At 33.5% G+C, this 20,621-nt stretch overlaps 1 protein-coding gene across 1 annotated transcript; it reads left to right on the top strand.

Annotated features, from left to right (window-relative positions):
- Positions 1 to 6,379: 6,379 nt before the first annotated feature.
- LOC127729983 (uncharacterized protein y4mH-like) lies at positions 6,380 to 20,397 on the top strand. The gene is made up of 8 exons (XM_052237989.1): positions 6,380 to 6,454; positions 7,079 to 7,240; positions 8,824 to 8,900; positions 9,987 to 10,144; positions 10,796 to 10,843; positions 13,549 to 13,662; positions 18,385 to 18,451; positions 20,109 to 20,397. The coding sequence occupies exons 1-8, from the start codon at positions 6,430 to 6,432 to the stop codon at positions 20,295 to 20,297; spliced, it is 840 nt and encodes a 279-aa protein (XP_052093949.1). The 5' UTR covers positions 6,380 to 6,429; the 3' UTR covers positions 20,298 to 20,397.
- Positions 20,398 to 20,621: the final 224 nt, after the last annotated feature.

A 20,621-nucleotide genomic window follows, 5' to 3' on the forward strand; every position in this document is an offset into this window, starting at 1 on the left:
ACTCTGGAAAAAACGAAGCCAAGGAATAAAATCGTAAATATTAAGGAAAAAAGTACCAAAACTTATTACTCAGCCGTTCTTTGAGATCATGCAGTCATTATAAATGGACATGGCGACCCTGCATGTGGTCACCTTTTAGCGTCCGTTAGTTGCATCCGATTTATCATAGTAATACAAGAAGCTATTAATAAATATCTTGGGACCAGTTAATTAGTTTATAATTTAAAACAATATCTGGGCTGATTTTGAATTTGTCCCGGTTTACTTTTTAATCAAATGCGGGACAAGCACGAGAAAATAAGAGTACCGACACGAAACACGGAAAATAATTAAGGGAAAACACGAAGCACGCACATCGAACCAAACACGAGAAAACGAGAAATAAAACGTCGAAACACGGAAACACGTGAAATAAAAAGGCAGAAAACGTTGCACGAAAATAACCCTTTACCACCCTCTAAATAGGCCATACTAGATGTCGACACCTCATATTATTCAACTTGCTCTATAATTTGCCTGTGAAGACCATAAAAAACCGTCATCCCTATTGACAGTGTAATTTAATGTTTTCTCTCCATTGGAACTTATCTAAGATTTTAATGAATAGGGCAGACAGATGCAGATCTGTGCATGTTGGTGACAATGGGCGCTCCTATAATGTGTTTGTATAACAGTCCATTAAACTCAAATTCATTGTTTCTAAGAATTAATTTAACAAATGCAGTTAAATCTATTTTGTTGAGAATCTTTAACAGTTGCTTCTAAATTATGATCAATGATCATATTTGTGTACATTGACGTACATCATAGGCAATACGAATGCATACTTTTTTACCTCGTGTGACTCTATTTTATTAATGATTTTTTTTGTATCTTGAATGTAAAAGTTATGCCTCTTCAATAATTGGATGTTGGATGTGTACTAATTGATAATTTAGTCTTAGATGCATGATTTTTTTAATTAGTTGTTAGTGGCTTTGAACTAGCTGTCAGTAACTGCGAGTACTCTCAGATCTGTACTTAGTGTCTATTTGTTGTTGGGATACACAAGTACCCGGCCACGTCCACTCTGTGTAGTATTTCTGTTTGTATCCATCTGATGAGTTAAGCCTTTTTCAACTGATTTTTATAGTTCGTTCTTATGTTGCACTGTTACACCACTGTCCCAGGTTAGAGGGAGGGTTGGGATCCCGCTAACATGTTTAACCCCGCCACACTCTGTATGTATGTGCCTGTCCCAAGTCAGGAGCCTGTAATTCAGTGGTTGTCGTTTGTTGATGTGTTACATATTTGTTTTTCGTTCATTTTTTGTACATAAATTAGGCCGTTAGTTTTCTCGTTTGAATTGTTTTACATTTGTCATTTCGGGGCCTTTTATAGTTGACTATGCGGTATGGGCTTTGCTCATTGTTGAAGGCCGTACGGTGACCTATAGTTGTTAATTTCTGTGTCATTTGGTCTCTTGTAGAGAGTTGTCTCATTGGCAATCATACCACATCTTCTTTTTTATATTTATAATTAGATCAAGTAAGTATCTCTCGCGAGAGAGTTACACTTATTGATGATTGGTCGGTAACGAACATTAATGTGTCCTGCTAGCTGACCAGTTCGCAATGCCTCATTACTTATTTCTAGATTAATTTTATGAATTTTTGGAAGAAGGTACATGTGTCCTCCATGTTTTGAATTCGTATTATTCTTTAAGAAATTATACGTCTGGGAATCTTTTTTCTCTCTCTCCTTGCTTTATATTTAACACTACTCTCAACATGCCAAAATTGTAATGATTTACAATAAAAAAAAATATTATCCTCTACACACATGGTCAAGATAACATTGATATATAATTTCTTATTCAGTTGAATTAATAATTAGAATAAAAAAGTTCTAAGGTTCACGTATTGTCTTTTTTTTTTAAAAAAGCAACTTGTTGTTACTTCCGAGACTTATTGCCGAGACGTATTTCCTGAGACAGGGGCGAAGCTAGAAGGTATCCAATAAACTGTAAGCACAAATTGCGGCAGGGGGTCTGGTAGGGAGTTCAGGGGACTTCGTCCCCGATGGAAAACGGAAAACGGTTTTCAGCATTTTTAGTTGCAAAATTTTGTGAAAAAAAAACATAAATTTTACTGGTCATTTTATCATGATAATATACATAAAGAAAAGTTCGAAGAATTATGAATAGTTTAACAATAACATCTGACTGTTGAATTTACCGGCAGTACAATCGGAAATATATAATAAAAAAAAAACAATATGCATTGCCCAGCGTAGATCAGCGTAGCCCTTTAATTAAGCAGTACATCCTGTTTAGTATTTTCATATCTATTCCTTTCTGGTTGAGGATAATTGATATATACGTCAATTGATAGTACATATTGACGATCCTTCATTAAAAAAAATAGGCACTTAAGGGCATACGATACAGTTACATGGGAGGTAATGACGTTGCCAACGTAAAATGTTATTTTTCGCGACGTCAAACTGCGACATATCGGGAAAAGATTCATTTTCGACTTATTTTTATCATTCAGACTGATATAACTTGAAAACCAGTTCTTGGACCCCTCTTTCTTAAAATGACATTAGGATTGATTACGTATGAAGATTATTTCAATTTTGTACCAATTTTTATGAAAAAGTCACCGATGAGATTTTTTAAAATTAGATAAGTATACAGCAAAAAAATCCGTTTTTTTCATAAAATCCTGAAACTTTGATAAACATTAATTATTTCCAAAGAATTGTTATAAAAATTTAGAGCATACTTATGTAAAAGAGATTTTCCAAATGTTTTTACAAAAATCCTATTGTGTTTATCTTTTGAAACAAAAAAGTTAGGTATGTCTATCCAAAGGATAGAAATGTTCCAAAAAACGAAATTTTGAGTAAATGTCTAAAATTTCCACCCCTATTTATCTCTTAAAGAAGCACATGAAGGTATATTTTTTATTACATATTTGCATTGACTAGGTGAAAAATAGCTTATATGCAAATTTTCGTAAAAAAAATCACCGTGGGATCAAAACTGTTACGTATGCCCTTAAACACTGAGACTATTATATAATAATACTATCTTTTGCCTTTGGACTAGGCATCGACCATTCATCTTTTGATTCTTAAATCTTCACCCTCACCCGGCCACACAAACACATAGACAAACACAGTCGATGCCTCATGAAGAAGTTCTGTTCTGTTCGTACTATCTAACAAAATTCAAGAAATTCATATTTTCTGATATCCTGTACTGGAAAATCCCTACCTGCTTAGGAATTTGAATAATTATGGTCATTACACGTAGATCTGAGAGTACTCGAAGTTACTGAAAGCTAGTTGATTGATTAATTGATTGCTAAACATCCAGTGGCAAACAGTTCATGCATTTTCAGGACAAAAACAAATTTACAATAAATACAACATGTAGCTAGGTCCTGTAATAGTGGTCGTCCAGGATGACGGTCTAGAAATTTGGAAATGCCATGCATTGGAAAATGAGGGTTTAATGGATAGGAACCACCTACGAACCCCCCAAAGAGTTGTTGCAAGTGTTCTTAACGTCCAGAGAGCGTGGCACTCTCTCTACACTAGGCATTGGATTTAACACCCCCATACTGACCAGACGTGACTGCGTATTTATACATTCCGCACAGCCAAACGGACGCCCAACTTTGGCAAGGGTATTATTGTAGGACGGATGAAGACCAAGTGGAAAGCTAGTGAAAGCCAACAACAACTAATTAAAAAAAAATCATGTATCTAAGAATAAAATGTCAGGGTGTTGAGCATGTTGAGGTTCATTCAAGTATTTGTTGATAGAAGTGAAATGATCTGAACCAAAGTTCTAGTTTTTAGTTTCTATATAAGGTGGAATAAAATGACATACAATTCTATCCAATACCCTATTCACTAAGGATGATAGACTAGTGTACAAATGCCATTTGATACTTAAAGAGTTTTGACGACTTCACGTGCATCTACAGATAACGTTGTTTATTATCCTTTTTATCATATATTTGTGAAAATAAATATGTGTAGGCACGTGCATAAAGTGGCTTACGGCAGCTACGCCTCTGAAAGAGAGACCCGATTTCATACGAAAATTGCAGGTGACAATATTTTTATGTTATTATTACCTACAGTTATTGTTACCCGCAAAATATATAGAATGTTTGATTTGCGAGCAATCTGAAATAAATTTTAACAATTAAATTTTGATGTAAAATCATTCACATGATTAAACTTCCAGATATATTGACCAATAGGACGTTCATTCTTGCCATAGGAGGTAGATTAAAATAACTCGCTATTTTTAAGTATGGATTCAAATGAGGAAGATGTCCAATTTGTGGTCGGTGAAAAGATGATATATCTTTTCAAAATTTTAATGATAAACTTAAACGATTAAATGCAAATTTTGTTCAATTATATAGAAAAAGTTCATTTAAAATAGGAACACCGTCCCAAGCAAAAAAAAAAAAGATCAGAAATAAGATTTAATCTTTTCTGAATTGAAAGTTTCATGCATTCATGGTGGCAGAAAATTTCCTCCAAATTGGAAGGATCCCGTCCAAATCAGAGCTATGTAAACATTTGTTGCATTTCTACGTCTACTGAACATTCATGCATCCAATCACATCGCGTTCTCAAATAGCAATTCAAAGTCATAAGAAGTAATGGATCATATATATAAATATATAGTATGCGACGGATGTCTGGAGTGGTACCACATAAAACGTGTAGGCCTCAAAATGTCACATAAGGCTATACATACTAGATGTGCAGGAAGTGCTGTCAAAATAAATACATGTAGCTATAAAACTTCTTATTATGTATCAATTTTAAAATTATCATTGCTATAATCATTAAATAATTTTCTATTCCTATACATTTTTTACGAAGTATACGTGGCAATGACACGAAGACAGTACAAAGTATCCTGATGCTACACACAATTAGAGAATGTAAAAAAATTGCGGGTAACAATAACTACAGGTAACACTAAAAATAATTTTATTGTTACCGTCAATTTCCGTATGAAATTGGGTCCCTCTCCGGAAATACCTTTTGGAAATTAGTCTCGGAAGTAACAGTTATTATTTCGTATTGTTACTTTTTGCGGGTAACCGTAGCCAGTGCCTTGTTAATATTGGTTAATGAACTGTAAGAAAATATGTAAAAAAGGCCACACAAGAGCTGAGACTACTATCACACATGTGTTAATATTAATAGTAGTCTCAGACAAGAGGCCGAATAAAAAATCAGTTAAGTTAAATACATTTTTGTGCCCCCGCCGTAGGTAAAGGGGGCCGCTGATTAAGTGTAACCCTTGACCGTCCTTCCGTCCGTCCGTCCCATTTTCGTTTCCGCACTCTAACTTAAGTTTTCCTCATCCAAATAGTATGGAACTCATACACAATGCTGAGAACCAAAACTAGCAGACAGAGTTCGAATTTTGGCATTGAGTCACTTACCGTTCTAGAGTTATGCCCCTTTTTAACTTTTTAAAATTGCAAAGCTAGAGTGGAGGCATTCGTGTCCTCAGACACATTCTTCTTTTATTCATATGATATTTTAACTGAACCAAAGTCTCTTAAAAAAGAACTGAAATTAATTTGAAGTCTCAAATGACTTTAAAAAATACAATACGTTGAAGAGCGGATAAATCCAAATAAAAAATTTCCTTGCTTGAATAAAATAAGTAAAATGGATTTCTTTTCCTCTTTGAATTAAAACACTTTAGTCATCTTTCAATTGTTTGTCCAGGATTTTTTTTATATCTTGCGATAAGGGATTAGTTTTGCTTATTGTTGAAGACAATACGTGGACGACTTTGATTGATGTATAACTGTTGTCTCATTGGCCTTCATACAACATCTCTATATTTTCATACTACTCATGTATATGTATTGACTATGTCAGGAGGACGTACCATCTGTGTTCATCTCCAATTTGTGCGACTACTTAATTAGATTCAATTTTAATACTAAGTACTGGATAGGGTACTTCATTTATTTATTCATTAATTTTTCTTTATATTTTAGCACCCCATTATTCTCTTTTCTTTATTTGTTTGCCTTTTTTTTCTATTCTTTAGTTTTTTGCCTTTTAATCTGTACTTTTTGTCCATCATTCTCTATTCTCAGGTAAACGGCCTTATCCAGACCCTCTTAATTCCTATGTGTAGATATTATGTCATATATAAAGTATCCAGGTAATAATTAAATTGTTCCTTATACATGTTATAGATACTGGTGTATTAAAATATCTATAAAATATCTTATGTACATTTAATTTGTTTCTATAAACTAGTCAAATTCTATGTATACATAGATTTCGCCGGTGACTTGTACGTCGGTATTTATAAAATAGTAACCAATCAAGTTTTACCATACATGTAAACAATAGGTGCACGAACGTTTGAATTGAAATATGGCTTACGTTGACACCCACTTTCGTAAGTTAATTTCAGATACTTTATACACGGTCACAAATGGAACAAGTGTCCACTTGAACAATTAAAAAAACACAACTCGTTATCTGTATACATGATGAGATCAACAGGGCTCAGTAGAAATCAACCATAACAAGTTAAAGTCAAAAGGAGTTGATCGATGTTTTAACCTTAAATTTTGTATAAAGAGGATGGAAATCCCTCACAAACGAATACTGGTCAACTGCAACCACAAACGAGTAAAAAAGTCAGATAGACTTTTATGTCATGTTTGTGAGAGGATTAATTGATACAGCTTAACGCACATTTCTGAAGGGAAAACAATCGGACAATTGATTACAATGATTATACATATTTCGTTTATTGACTTACTATTAATTTCTTTTATATTAATCCACCATTTGTTGGTTGTATTTAAATAATTAGTGATATGAACATATTTTTTTATGTGTTACACGAATTAAAACCATCTTGTTGCATAAACAAGTTAAACAAGGTGATTAAAAACAAAGCAAAAAAAAAAAAAAAAAACAAATGGGAAGCGAAACTATAGTATTTAATCATATATAGTAAACAATTCCCAATTATGCGATAATCCATGCCATGTACATGTATAATATTTCACAGATATTTGGGAGTTGGATAGATTTGAATATGCATGGCCGACAAAAGATGACAAAACTCTTTTCAAGAATTTTCAAATAGAGGACCTAGAAGAAGCGGTAAAAGCTACCCCTGTAAAACATGCTGTATTTGTACAATGTTTGATCAACAAACCAGAGGAAGCAAGTAAGTATTATTGAGTACGTAAAACAAAAGGGATAACAAACCAGAGGAAGCAATTAAGTAAGTATTATTGAGTACGTAAAATAAAGGGGATAACAACCAGAGGAAGCAAGTAAGTATTAATGAGTCCCAAACTAGGCGCCCGCGAAAGAACGGACAAAAAAAATAAGTTGCGAAAAAAAGTTGCGACTGGGACTGGGTCGGATGGGAAGAAAAGTTGTAAAGCAAGCATTTTTTTTAATAAGTGGATATTTAGACAATAACTGTTACATTTATTTGTTTAACATTATCGGTAATAAGATGTTTACGTTTCAATGGGTTCTTTTTAAACGTAGTTATTGTTACCGACATTTCTGTTTCTACAATTTTAAATAGCTATCTGTTATATGCTCCACCTACGATAGTAGTAGGGGCATTATGTTTTCTGGTCTATGCGTCCGTTCATCCCGCTTCAGGTTAAAGTTTTTTGGTCAAGGTAGTTTTTGATGAAGTTGTAGTTCAATCAACTTGAAACTTAGTACACATGTTCCCTATGATAAGATCTTTCTAATTTTAATGCCAAATTAGAGTTTTGATCACAATTTCACGATCCACTGAACATAGAAAATGATAGTGCGAGTGGGGCATCCGTGTACTATGGACACATTCTTGTTTTAACTTTTAAAAGATAAGTCGCATGCATTTTGAATGTTAATTTACCACTATTTCTGCATTTTGAAAAATTTTGTCTTTCTTGTCTTGATTGGTGATTCATTTATTTTCGTGGGTATAAATTTTTTGAAAACATGTATTTTCGTGGATATTTGATTTCGTGGTTGTTACAAAGAGTGCACAAAGGCCTTTAGAACTTTTTTTTACTTCGGTGACCATTTGAATTCGTGGTTCACTTGTACCCACAAAATCGGGGAAAATCTATACCCCACGCATAATAATCTATCCATGGCAGTAAATGTATAAATATCGAAATAACATGAACATGTCATTGTACATTAATTTTGTAAATGCGTTCTACGAAGACAGTGTTTTCTGTGATTATGTAAACAGTAAGACCGTCTCTGTGGTTCGTGGGAGCATGCTCGCCTGGAATGTTGGGTGTCCTTTATGTGATACCATGACGAGTCAAAACAAAGTCCTCAAATTGTTAGTTGCAGCTTTCTCGCTAAGGACGCGCTGTCAGTAAGGAGTCTTGGCGGAGTCGTAATAACACCAGTTAACTTGACATTCTCTCGTTGCTGACTGATACCTTATAATAAGTGCTTGTGTATCCAATATCAAGCGCAGTGTGTTGGACTTCTTCAAAGCAGGCTGCTTATTTCGATTATACATTAAAATATTCTTGTCCTCAATATAGTTGAAAGATTGTCCGTCAAACATGCATTTGTCACTCGTCTAAACTTGGCCGATTCCGTTGTGGATTCTCCCGAGAATTGCCGATTGATGCATTTGTCACTCGCCTCAGTAACCTCGGCCAATTCCGTTGTGGATTAACCCGAGGATTGCAAATTAATCGCGGCATTTGTATATCCACCAAACGGAAAAGAATGACGTGGTTTACATACTTTATTTTCTTTTCGTTTTCTTTAAAGAATGGGTAATGGAACTTGCAAAGAACCACAGTATCATCAAGGGTGTTGTAGCAGGCCTCGATCTTACCAGTATCGATGTACGTACTCACGCAATTATGTTTTTATTTACTTATTTACGTTACTCAGCTTATAACATGCTTACAGGTCTTATTGTCGTGTAATCTTGTTATCGAGTTCACGCATTGAAAAATTGAGCAAATCAAAAGCGGTCGAAGATAATTTAATTTTAATAGGGGCAGGGGTAGGATAAAAATTATCACATTCAAGATTGTTTTTATGTTTTGGAAAAAACGTTTGGAAAAACAATAGAATTTATTTATATTCGACAAAACTGTTTGAAAACTTTAATTTTTTTCAAAAAAGTTTGTTAAAATGTGTTTTATACTAAACGATAACTGGATTTAAGAATTTTCAAGGCCTTTGTGGTTCACATAGGAAATTTAAGTTTCTATTTTTCGTACATTTTTTTGAAACATTCACAATTTCGGTTTTAACCTGCAGAAATTCATCCAGAAAATGTACGGTTGACATAGTTGTTTATAAATGCGTTTTTCATGTATTGAAGTTAGTGTTTACAGCAATCTCGTACTCTCTTATTTTCTTCGGGACATATTCAAAATATGAAAAACGTTCCCCCATTCTCAAAACATCCATAGCCTACATGCGTTTGCAATTCGATACCTCATCTGCAATACTGCTTATATCGATTATTTGCAATTCGCAAACGGATGGCCGGAAAAGTAGAAATTTCGGCTAGCCGAACAGTAGACACTCCGTTGAAGAAAACATGTTAGACATGTAATATAGATATACACTAAATGAACAATTAACTGAGACCAAACGAACTTCAAGACTAATTATAGTCAGGCGGTTGTCGTTGATTGCTGTCTGTATTTTTTTCCTTCGTTTATAAATTGTTATGTCATACAACTGTTATGTCATACAACTGGACAGTTTGTTTTGTCAGCTGCAGTTTTCATATTTTGCCAATTCGGGGCATTTTATAGCTTGTTAAAGGGTATAGGTTTTGTTCATGATCGAAGTCCAAATGATGGCTTATAGTTACTGTAACATCCATTTCATTTGGACAGTTGTCTCTTTTATACCACATCTTCTTATTCTTATATTAATAGAGCTGTTGTTTTTTTACTTTTACCATTTAGCTGCCAAAGGTTTTAGATGATATGCAGCAAAACAAGCTGTTCAAAGGATGTCGTCACATTCTAGATTTCGAGGATGAGAAGTGGATAACTCGCGAAGACGTTTTTCAAGGATTAAAAGTTCTTGAAGACAGAGGATTGACTTTTGACCTCTTACTTAGGTTTGTGAAACCTGGTAAACAACATGAAATAATTTTATGGGTCAATTATTGATTTATGAGTTTGATCGTTCCGGATAAAGTTAAATACAGAAAAGCGCTTAGGTTGATTTTGATTTTTGGTGTTTTAACGCAACTTTTAAGCACCGCTTTTAGGCTATTTCGTGGCGGCCAGTTTTTATTGGTGGAGGAAGCCGGATTACCCGGAGAAAACCACCGACCTTCGATAGGAAAACTGACAATCCTAGTCAATTAAGATTGGAGTCGAGTGCACCCGCACGAGCGGGGTTCGAACTCACAACCTCAGTGTTGACTGGCTAGTGATTACAGTAGTAACTACTTAGACCACTCGGCCACCGAGGCCGCCCCCGAAAAGCGCTTAGGACTTACACAATTAATAGTGTTATTTTCATTATAAACTGAGATACACGTATAGATAGTTTAAGAAATGTTTTATTATTTAAAATGAAAAGAAACTTTGCATATAAATTTTACGTCTTTCTGTTCATGTTTTGTTCAGATTTGATGTCAAGTATTTATATTGATGACCTTTGACTATAAAAAGCACATAATGCATATGGCGAATATTTTTATTCAATTTGTTTACATCAATAATAAACATTATATCTTGTACATATTTTATATATTATCTAGGCCACATTTACTGAAGTATATTCCGGACCTTGTGAGACGTTTACCCAAGTAAGATTTTTTATTGTCTGATATACTAGCACTTGATATATAAAAATAAGTAGATGTGGTATAATTTCCAATGAGACAACTCTCCACCAAGGACCAAATGACATAGAAGTTAACAGCTATAGGTCACCATACGGTCTTCAACAATGAGCAAAACCCATACTGCATAGTCAGTTATAAAAGGCCCAAAATGACAAATGTAAAACAATTCAAACGAGAAAACTAACGGTCTGATTTATGTACAAAATAATGAACGAAAAACAAATTTGATATACAGCAACATACGACAACCACTGAATTACAGGCTCCTGACTTGGGACAGGTACATACAGAATGTGGCGGGGTTAAACTAGTTTGAAGGCGCTAACCCTCCCCTGACAGCTAGTTAAAAGCCAATAACTAATAAAAAAAATCATGCATCTAAGACTAAAATATCAATCAGTACACATCCAACAACCAATGAATTTAGTGTAAAGATGTCATTAACAGTCAGAGAAAAACATGACCTTGTGCAATGCCAAGATACAGGTATTGACAGGTTGTAGAGCCATGGATGGGCATATGTATATACAAAAATGATATTTGGTTTGATTTTAATTTACTGATTACAAAATCAATATTAATACCAAATAAAAACGATATTCAAAGATTTAATTATAGTGTTGAATTGGTAACCTTTTAGAAAAAGTTTCTTTAAAGGATCGATAAGATTACGCGGATAGTATCTAAATTTCCGTGCTCGGTAAACAACATCTCTGTAAAAATTAGGATGTGCTATCCCGTTTAAAATAAGTTTTCTACAGGTACAACCAAACTTCCAAACCAAATATTTGTATCTATGGAAGAATTTAGTAAAGGTTTTAAATAATTTGTGGTAACGAAATCCCTGACTTAATAATTTACCAGTAATACATAGATTACGTTCATTGAAATCCAAAACGTCACAACAGACACGGGCATAGCGAACGAGTTGTGATATATGTCTAGTAAGTAATGGTTCAATTTCAGCACGATGACATGCTAGAACAGGCTAGTGATAGAAGGGGCGTAGCTAGATTAGTATTTAAGTGTAGGCACATACAAAATATTTTGGACCATTTATGCAGAAAATAATTGTCGATGTGTATGCAACTACGTTTTTGCATACGGGTTTCCAATATGACCTTTTGAAAACAACGCATTTACCCTGAGCAATTACCATTTTTTTGGGAAAAACATTTGCATGGTTTGCATGGTTTGAACTCAATCTATGACCAATTCTTAGCAAATCCAGCAGCACAGAATTTAGTATATTATAAAGTTAAAAAATCTATGATCTATCCCCAATGGAAATATAGGGATAAATTTCTAAAACTACATCTCCAAAAAAAGGGGATGCTTTATTTATTTAAGTTGCTTGGAATTGTCTATTAAAAAAATCAATCACACAAAGAGTTACTCTGCATGCACATAAATTCGGTTACTATATAACTTTTTTTGTCTCAGTCAAATATTTATGATATTGAGCTTTTAAACTTCAATTTAAATTTTTATCACTATTATCAAATGGTAAATACATCATTATTGGATTCACTCTTTGTGTATATATAGATTCTACCACTGCATCGAGTGTGATACGATATTTATCCACTCGAGACAGTTAAATTTTCAAATTTAAAACGCGAGGCTCGCCGAGCGTTTTAAATATTTAAAATTTAACTGTCGAGAGTAGATAAATATCGTATTACACGAGATTTTGTGGTGGAATCTGTTTCTCTAATGATTTTCAAACAATACGCAGGCAAATTTATTCCTTCTTTTCGAATGATCTGCAAAAAGATGTGTTCTTTCTATGTGACGTCATCAGGCATGGTCGCCTTTTTTCATGCCGTCACAATAGGAAATTCAGAGGAAAGCAAGAAAATTCGACGTCATAATCGGATTTTAACCAATGAAGAACTGAGATCAAACGAACCACACGTTGATTAAATTTTTTTTTATACAATGGGTGCAGAAAGGGATAAATTGACAAAGAATTAGAGAAATATAAATATTATACGCGTGACCGCTAGTGACAGCAATGGACAAATGATTGAAGACGTAAAAGGCCCTAGGCATTCCTCAAATTTTATTTTGTTATCATGATAATGGTTGTTTGAGAAAGATGTGCAACTAAACGGATTTCAAAAGAAAATAACAAGAAGAGTTTAGCAGCACATCAAGTGAGAAAAAAAATGTTTTTATTTTAATCGACACATATTCAAATTCTGTGTGCAGGTCAGATTCTGTGACTAGTTTAATGAAATGATTAATACTTACATTGTTTAGAAAAAATGCCAATCATATTTAAAACCTAGCGCCTGTCTTCTGTGTAGAATGTTAAAGTGTTAGATCGGGAATTTCTAATTGGCAAATTTATGTATAGGCACGTGTCTAATCGAGCCTTAGGTAGCTACGCCACTGGATATAATAGTCGAACTACTTAGACTACTCGGCCACCGAGAGGCCTGAAACCCATTTGAGCTTAAATTCCATTTTGTTGACTTCCAATACCAAAACACATTTTGATATTCTGGTACAACTACATTTGGACACCAATAATGTATCTTTTAGTCATCTCATCATATAGGTACGAGAATTTGGAAGATATACTTATTTTTCCCAGTTAAGTGATATAATTACGTGTACATGGTGTATACCTGCATTTTACATCAATTAATTTTATATAGATTAAAGTTTGTGGTTGATCACATTGCTAAACCATACGTCAAAGAGGGAAAGATATCGCCATGGAAAGAGGAAATAGCAGCTATTGCAGAGTTTCCTAATGTATGGTGTAAAATGTAAGTTTCCTAATGTATGGTGTAAAATGTAAGTTTCCTATATTAAATGTAAAGTGTAAAATGTAAGTTTCCTAATGTATGACCATACACCAAAGAGGGAAATATATCGCCATGGAAAGAGGAAATAGCAGCTATTGCAGTTTTCTAATTTATGGTGTATAATGTAAATTTCCTAATGTATGGTGTAACAATAAAATGTAAGTTTCCTAATGTATGGTGTAAAATGCAAGTTTCCTTATGTATGGTGTTACATGTAAGTATAGTTCAGTTCTAAGAAATTGGAGTAATGTATGTTATGATATTCCTTGTAGTAAATATATCCCTACTCTAAGAGTGTCAGCTATATTGCTATCACCTTGTCCGTCTATCCGTACGTACAACTAATTTTTTCATCTCTTTTCCCACTCAGAAACTTTAAACAGAATTGCTTCATATTCAGTTAGTAATGCGTTGGAACGTGAAAGCAATTTCCAGATCTGTTGGATACTTACTTTCTGTTTGTCGATACTTTGAATTTTTTTCGATATGTTGAAAAAATTTCAAAATCTCTTCACATGTATTACCAACACTACTGAACTAAAAGTCCAAGGGCCAATATTAGTTTCATGCTTATGCATGATGAGGACAAGTTGGTAATAAATTACTTTGAAGAATATGAATGATGTTTGCTTATTAGACAAACGATTTAGCCTGTATGTTGTTGAAGGCAGGACAGACACATGGACGATCAGTAAGACGAACACACAACCGAACACACAACCACAATAAACGTTTTTACTTCATTTAAATCAATTTGCACATTTTTATTGTTGTCAGAGAATTTAAAGCATAAATCATGAGTAAATGTGGAATCGCAATATTGTACTTGCTATAAGAACCCGAAATTGCAACAGTATTCATTAATCATTCTGAGTCAAGTTGAAAAACTGCGATTCCGAATTCCTTGATACAGTACAATATTGTTAGTTATATTATTTTATTGAACTTGGAATTTGTTACATGTGTCTCTTTTAAAAGAGAGGCGAAAGATACCAAAGGGACATTCAAACTCATAAATTAGTTCAGTCGAAAATACCTCCTTATTTTAAAGATCAGTCTGTACCAATAATTTCTTATATCTATACCAAACCAATTGCAACTAAATATTTCAATTACAAACACGTTTTGCAGGATCTCAACATTGACGACTTCAAGTCTAAACCTCCTGATTGCACCTGTGCTAGTTCCCAATTCACATATAATCCGGCTGGCCACGTTATTACCGGAGACCTCAACACTGTCAATAACACTTCCCTGCGAAATTTGTTATCCAAAGGTCCGAAATATCGTGAGCCTAAATCCATCAATTGGAAATACAACTTCAAAATACTGATGGATTCAGTCGAGGATTATGCCAGGCAATGGGCTAAACGCGAGAAAGAAGACCTAGATACTCTTTCCGAATGGATGAAGGCTGTGAGGTCGTTGATACAAATCCGAATTAAGAAACTAAATGGGCATATCAATACCCACGCTACATAAATTTTTAAAGACCCAAATGTTGCAAAACACTTGTCCTACCTCCATAACAAATATGTTGTTGTCCCCGCAGATAAAGCCCCAAACAACATCGTATTTGTGTGTAAATATCATTACATAAACTGCTTGATAAATGAATTAGGTATTGACAATTCACTTGGAAACTCAACATATACCCTCACGACACTTACAAAAGAGGAAATCCTGGATAATCATAGGTCTGTTCTATGTTCCTTTGGAATTTCAACCAAAGATGAAGAACTGGATCTTCCATCACTGTATTGGATACCTAAACTACATAAGTGTCCTTACAAACAACGGTATATTGCTGGGTCTTCCAAGTGCTCCACGAAACCTCTTTCTAAATTATTAACATCTATTTTATCAGCCATCAAAGCCGGGCTCCAAAGTTCTTGTGAAACTGCCTATTCTAGAGGTGGCGTGAATCAGATGTGGATACTAAAAAATTCCAAAGATCTTTTAGAGTACATACAATCTAAGACTCTCTCATCTTGCAATAGTATTAAAACATTTGACTTTTCTACACTTTACACAAGTATTCCCCATTCCAAACTAAAAGACAAATTGAAAGAGTTGGTATTACTTTGTTTCATTAAAAAGAATGGCGAACGTAAATACAAGTATCTTGTCTTGGGGAGGGATAAATCCTACTTTGTAAAGAATCACTCTGATTCAAACAAAAAATTCTCTGAAACTGACATTATCAAGATGCTTGATTTCTTGATTGACAACATATTTGTTACGTTTGGAGGACGTGTTTTTCAACAGACTGTCGGAATTCCAATGGGAACTAATTGTGCCCCTCTTCTTGCCGGCTTGTTTCTTTATTATTATGAGGCTGACTTCATACAGGAACTTCTTAGGAAGAAAGATAAGAAGTTAGCAATATCCTTTAACTCTACGTTCCGCTATATAGATGATGTTCTCTCACTAAATAATATAAAATTTGGTGACTATGTTGAACGAATATATCCCATCGAACTAGAGATAAAGGAAACTACAGATACAGTTAAGTCTGCCTCATATTTGACTTACATCTAGAAATTGACAATGAGGGTCGGTTGAAAACAAAACTTTACGTCAAAAGAGATGATTTCAGCTGTGAACATTCCAGCAGCGCCTGCATACGGAGTATATATCTCCCAATTGCTACGATATTCCCGGGCTTGTGTTTCCTATCATGATTTCCTTGATAGAGGATTGCTGCTCACAAGGAAGCTATTAAGCCAAGAGTTCCAAATGGTGAAGTTGAAATCATCCCTTTGTAAATTTTACGGACGCCATCACGAGTTGGTTGACCGTTATGGAATAACCGTTTCACAGATGATATCGGATATGTTCCTTATGTCGTAACTACAATACCCTTCCCTTTTCACGAATGTGACTTACCGAATTAGACTATTTACCGGATTTGTAATAACATAAGCAACACGACGGGTGCCACATATGGAGCAGGATCTGCTTACCCTTCCGGGGCACCTGAGATCACCCCCAGTTTTTGGTGGGGTTCGTGTTGCTTAGTCTTTAGTTTTCTATGTTGTGTCATCTGTACTATTATTTGTCTGTTTGTCTTTTTATTGTTGGCCATGGCGTTGTCAGTTTATTTTCGATCTATTAGTTTGACTGTCCCTCTGGTATCTTTCGTCCCTCTTTTCGAAAATAAACTGACAACGCATACACGTATTTTTGTGTACTAATTTTTATTGTATTTTCTTTTGAGTACCTTTTTGCTACTCTACTTATCACAATTCAATTAGGATTAAAAAAAAAAAAAAAAAAAAAAAAAAAAAAACAAAAACAAAAAAAACAAACTCGAATGTTGTTTTATATCATACACAAGGATCTGCATGGGGTTTACAAAATAAAGAATATTGAAAAACAAAGTGCAGAATAAAAGGCAAAAAAAAAATAAAGAACAGAGAATAATGTGGTGTTACAATATAAAGAATAAAAAATAATGGACAGGAAACACAATTGATTAGTTTAAACATATTATATTGTCTAAATAAACAATAGGATTGAATACAAGTTATAACAACTAAACATAATCCTCTTTAAATAATTACAATATACAAATATTCAAGATGACAGGAATTATATATTCTTATTAAGTACAATATGGAAAATATATACAATAAATATATTAATATGTTTAAACAATAACAGCTGGATACGAGTACATTTTTTAAGATACAGCAATATTATTCAAAGTATCTCAATTGATACGGTCATTTTCTGTAAAACTGTTTTCAAAATGTTGATTTAAACGAATAATTCAGGGTTTTTATTTTCTACCCCCTGGCACAGATGGCTTGAGGAAGAATTGGCACAACCTTTTGGAAATTTTGGTTTTCATTCTCTTCAATTTCTAATTATATGATCTTCATACTGTTTTGATTCGAGCAGTGACGAGTCTTATGTAGACAAAACTTGCATCTAGCGTACACAATTTATCAACCTGGTATCTTTGACAAGTTTATACATTACCTTTGAAATTTTTTTTTTTTTTTTAGAATTCTGTGATTCATTTAAGACTTCGGGCATTAGTTAACAGTTAATTTATCACACGATCAAATACTAGGTTTTTTTAACAACCTTGACCACCCAAGAGGGTCTCGCACGGTCGGAACGATCAAATAAAATATATAAAACAGACATTCTTATGCAACATCGTTTGTAACGTTCATTTTGATTGGATAACATCACCAATTTTCATGGCATCAATCCACAATTGATGCTATAAAAAAGTACACGCAAGCGCAGACGACGTATGACAGATTTTAAATGTATGATTTGACGTTGTTTTCTGTCAGTTTCATTAGAATGGAGATTACAATATTGTATTTTAAGCTCAGACGGCATCAATTGATGATTTGATGGTCGAAAATAACCGTTTACTGGCTCCGCTAACGCGTCGCCAGTAAACTTAATTTGCGACCATCAAATCACCAATTGATGCCGTCGGAGCTTAAAATATAATACAGTCAGTTATCTCCTTATTATTACCATGAATTACACGGATACTACTATGTAAACTGATCAAAACCTTAGCCCTGCAGAAATATAAAGGTCATGCAATTATTTTGTGTGAGACGAAGAAAACTTTGAGAAAAAGACGGATGTCGTTATCAATTAACAAAGAAAGTAAAAAAAATAACAAAATTATAAAAATATGTTTTATAGATCTGGACTAGTAAATGAAGGAGATCTAAATAATTGGAAGAAAGAAGATTTCCAACCATATGTTGACGTAAGTAACAAAAATAAGTACAATTTTTCTATCTTAGTGCATCTCAATTTAGTCAATGGTGACGCAAATAACTATTTATTGTTAGATTTTTTTTCTGGACACTTGTCATTATAACTTTAACGGTACCAATTTAACTTCACCAGATGCGCATTTCGAAAATTGTATCTTCAGTGATGCTCGAGGCCAAAATGTTTTAAATTTCAAAACCTAATACTTAAACGTTGCAAGCTGATAAAACAAAAAAGAACAAAAAGACATAACTTGTAACATGAAAACACCATGCTGAAATTAGATATATAGCTTTTATCAACATAAACCCAGCAATTTTTGCAAATATTTATAGTTATTGTATATTGGTTTAATGTTGATGTAAACAAATTTATGAAAAATAATTTTCTTATTTGTGTTGCATAGCTGTCTCATTGATATTTAACCCGCATCGGTTTTATTCATATCAAAGTTATTTTGTTATTATTATATATGAATCTGTTTAATGTACATATACGTGGTACGCGGTACAGAAATCTGTACAGAGCATCATATTTTTGGAATCAATGACAAGATTATTTCAACAAAGTTTAATCTGAATTTTTTTTACAAATGCCATAAACGTGGTTAAAATGTTAATTTATTGCACACGTTTGTATGACTTATAACCATGAATATTACCCTTATCAAATGATTGCTTATTGCCAAATTAGACAACAAAAAAAACCCAAAAAAAACCAAACAAACAAACTGCAAATAATGAATATGTACAAATTTTTCAGACCTTATGTCTTGAAATTACGAAATTAACCTAAATTTTCATGCAAATATAATTATTAAATTTAAAAAGTTACATCTCGAAACAACACCATGAATTAACAGTTTGTTAGGATTGTATGAGAATTTGACACACCACAGTGAACTAAAACGCCTTGATGTAGAGTACACAAAAACGATAAACCAGGTTCAAAATTAAACCCTTACATGCACATCAGTCTGATGTTCTTATTGATATCTCTATCAATTGACTGTATCACATTAAAAAGAACGCTACCCATGTGCATCACTTTAAGCAGTATACGTTCAGTTATATCTTTCTTTTTCAACTAGTTTGGCGGTTTCTTGGTAGCGTTCTGGCATCGAATGCGAGAGGTCTTATGTTCAATCTCCCGGATAAAATATAAGACTTTAAAATGTTGGTATTTGTTGCTGTTCTACTGAGCAAGCAACATTTAACATGTTTAAGAGTAAATGCTGGACGGATCAGAGTTCAAATAATGTGACCATGTAAGGTGACATTTCTGTCAGCAGATTGTTACCATGTAATCCAACACTTTACAAATCCACCATGCATTTGTCCTGAATATTCATGCATTATTTGCCGATTAGTACGTATTACTGTGGATTCATTTATTTTCGTGTGTACCAATTTTCTTGGATTGAGAAAAAAATGATTTTCGTCGAAATTTGAACTCCGTTGAACATTTTAAAAATTCGTGGTTATGATATCCACGAAAATAGGTATCCACGAAAATTGTTATCCGATATAAAATGAATCAACAGTAAACACTATCAATCAATTCCATCATTCTTTTCTAATTTGATGCATGAATTAAGTTCTTTTGTATAATCTGGGCATTGGAACTAATTTTAGCTCTTTTATTTACAGCACATAATCAAATGTTTTGGGATAGACCGTTGCATGTATGGTTCTGATTGGCCGGTGTGTTCACAAGCGGGTTGTAAATATGTAGATGTATTCAACTTATTAAATGATTTATTGCCATCCCTTTCCGATGAAGATAAAGAAAAATTGTTCAGAGAAAATGGCCGGAAGTTTTATTCATTACAGATATAAACCACAATTATTTTCAGATTTCAAAGACGAGTATGAACTATAAATAAAATACTGATTAGATGACAGAAAAAAATGCATATAAATAAATACATGTGCCATATTTGTTTTGTCCTTTTGGAAATGAGTTACAGCTGACTAGGGCAATTGTAATTCAAGTACAACACATTGGACTGCATGACTGTCTGAATGTGTTACACATGTTACACTTGAATGATTTTAATGACAGTTTTATTTATCTAACTAAAGAAATACATGTTCATGTGTAACCCATTATATAAAGTATTACTAGGTTGTAATTTTAAAGAAATATGAATGAAAAGATAT

The sequence above is a fragment of the Mytilus californianus genome, unplaced genomic scaffold (genome assembly GCF_021869535.1).
Source record: "Mytilus californianus isolate M0D057914Y unplaced genomic scaffold, xbMytCali1.0.p SCAF_2, whole genome shotgun sequence".
In the NCBI taxonomy this organism is placed as follows: domain Eukaryota; kingdom Metazoa; phylum Mollusca; class Bivalvia; order Mytilida; family Mytilidae; genus Mytilus; species Mytilus californianus.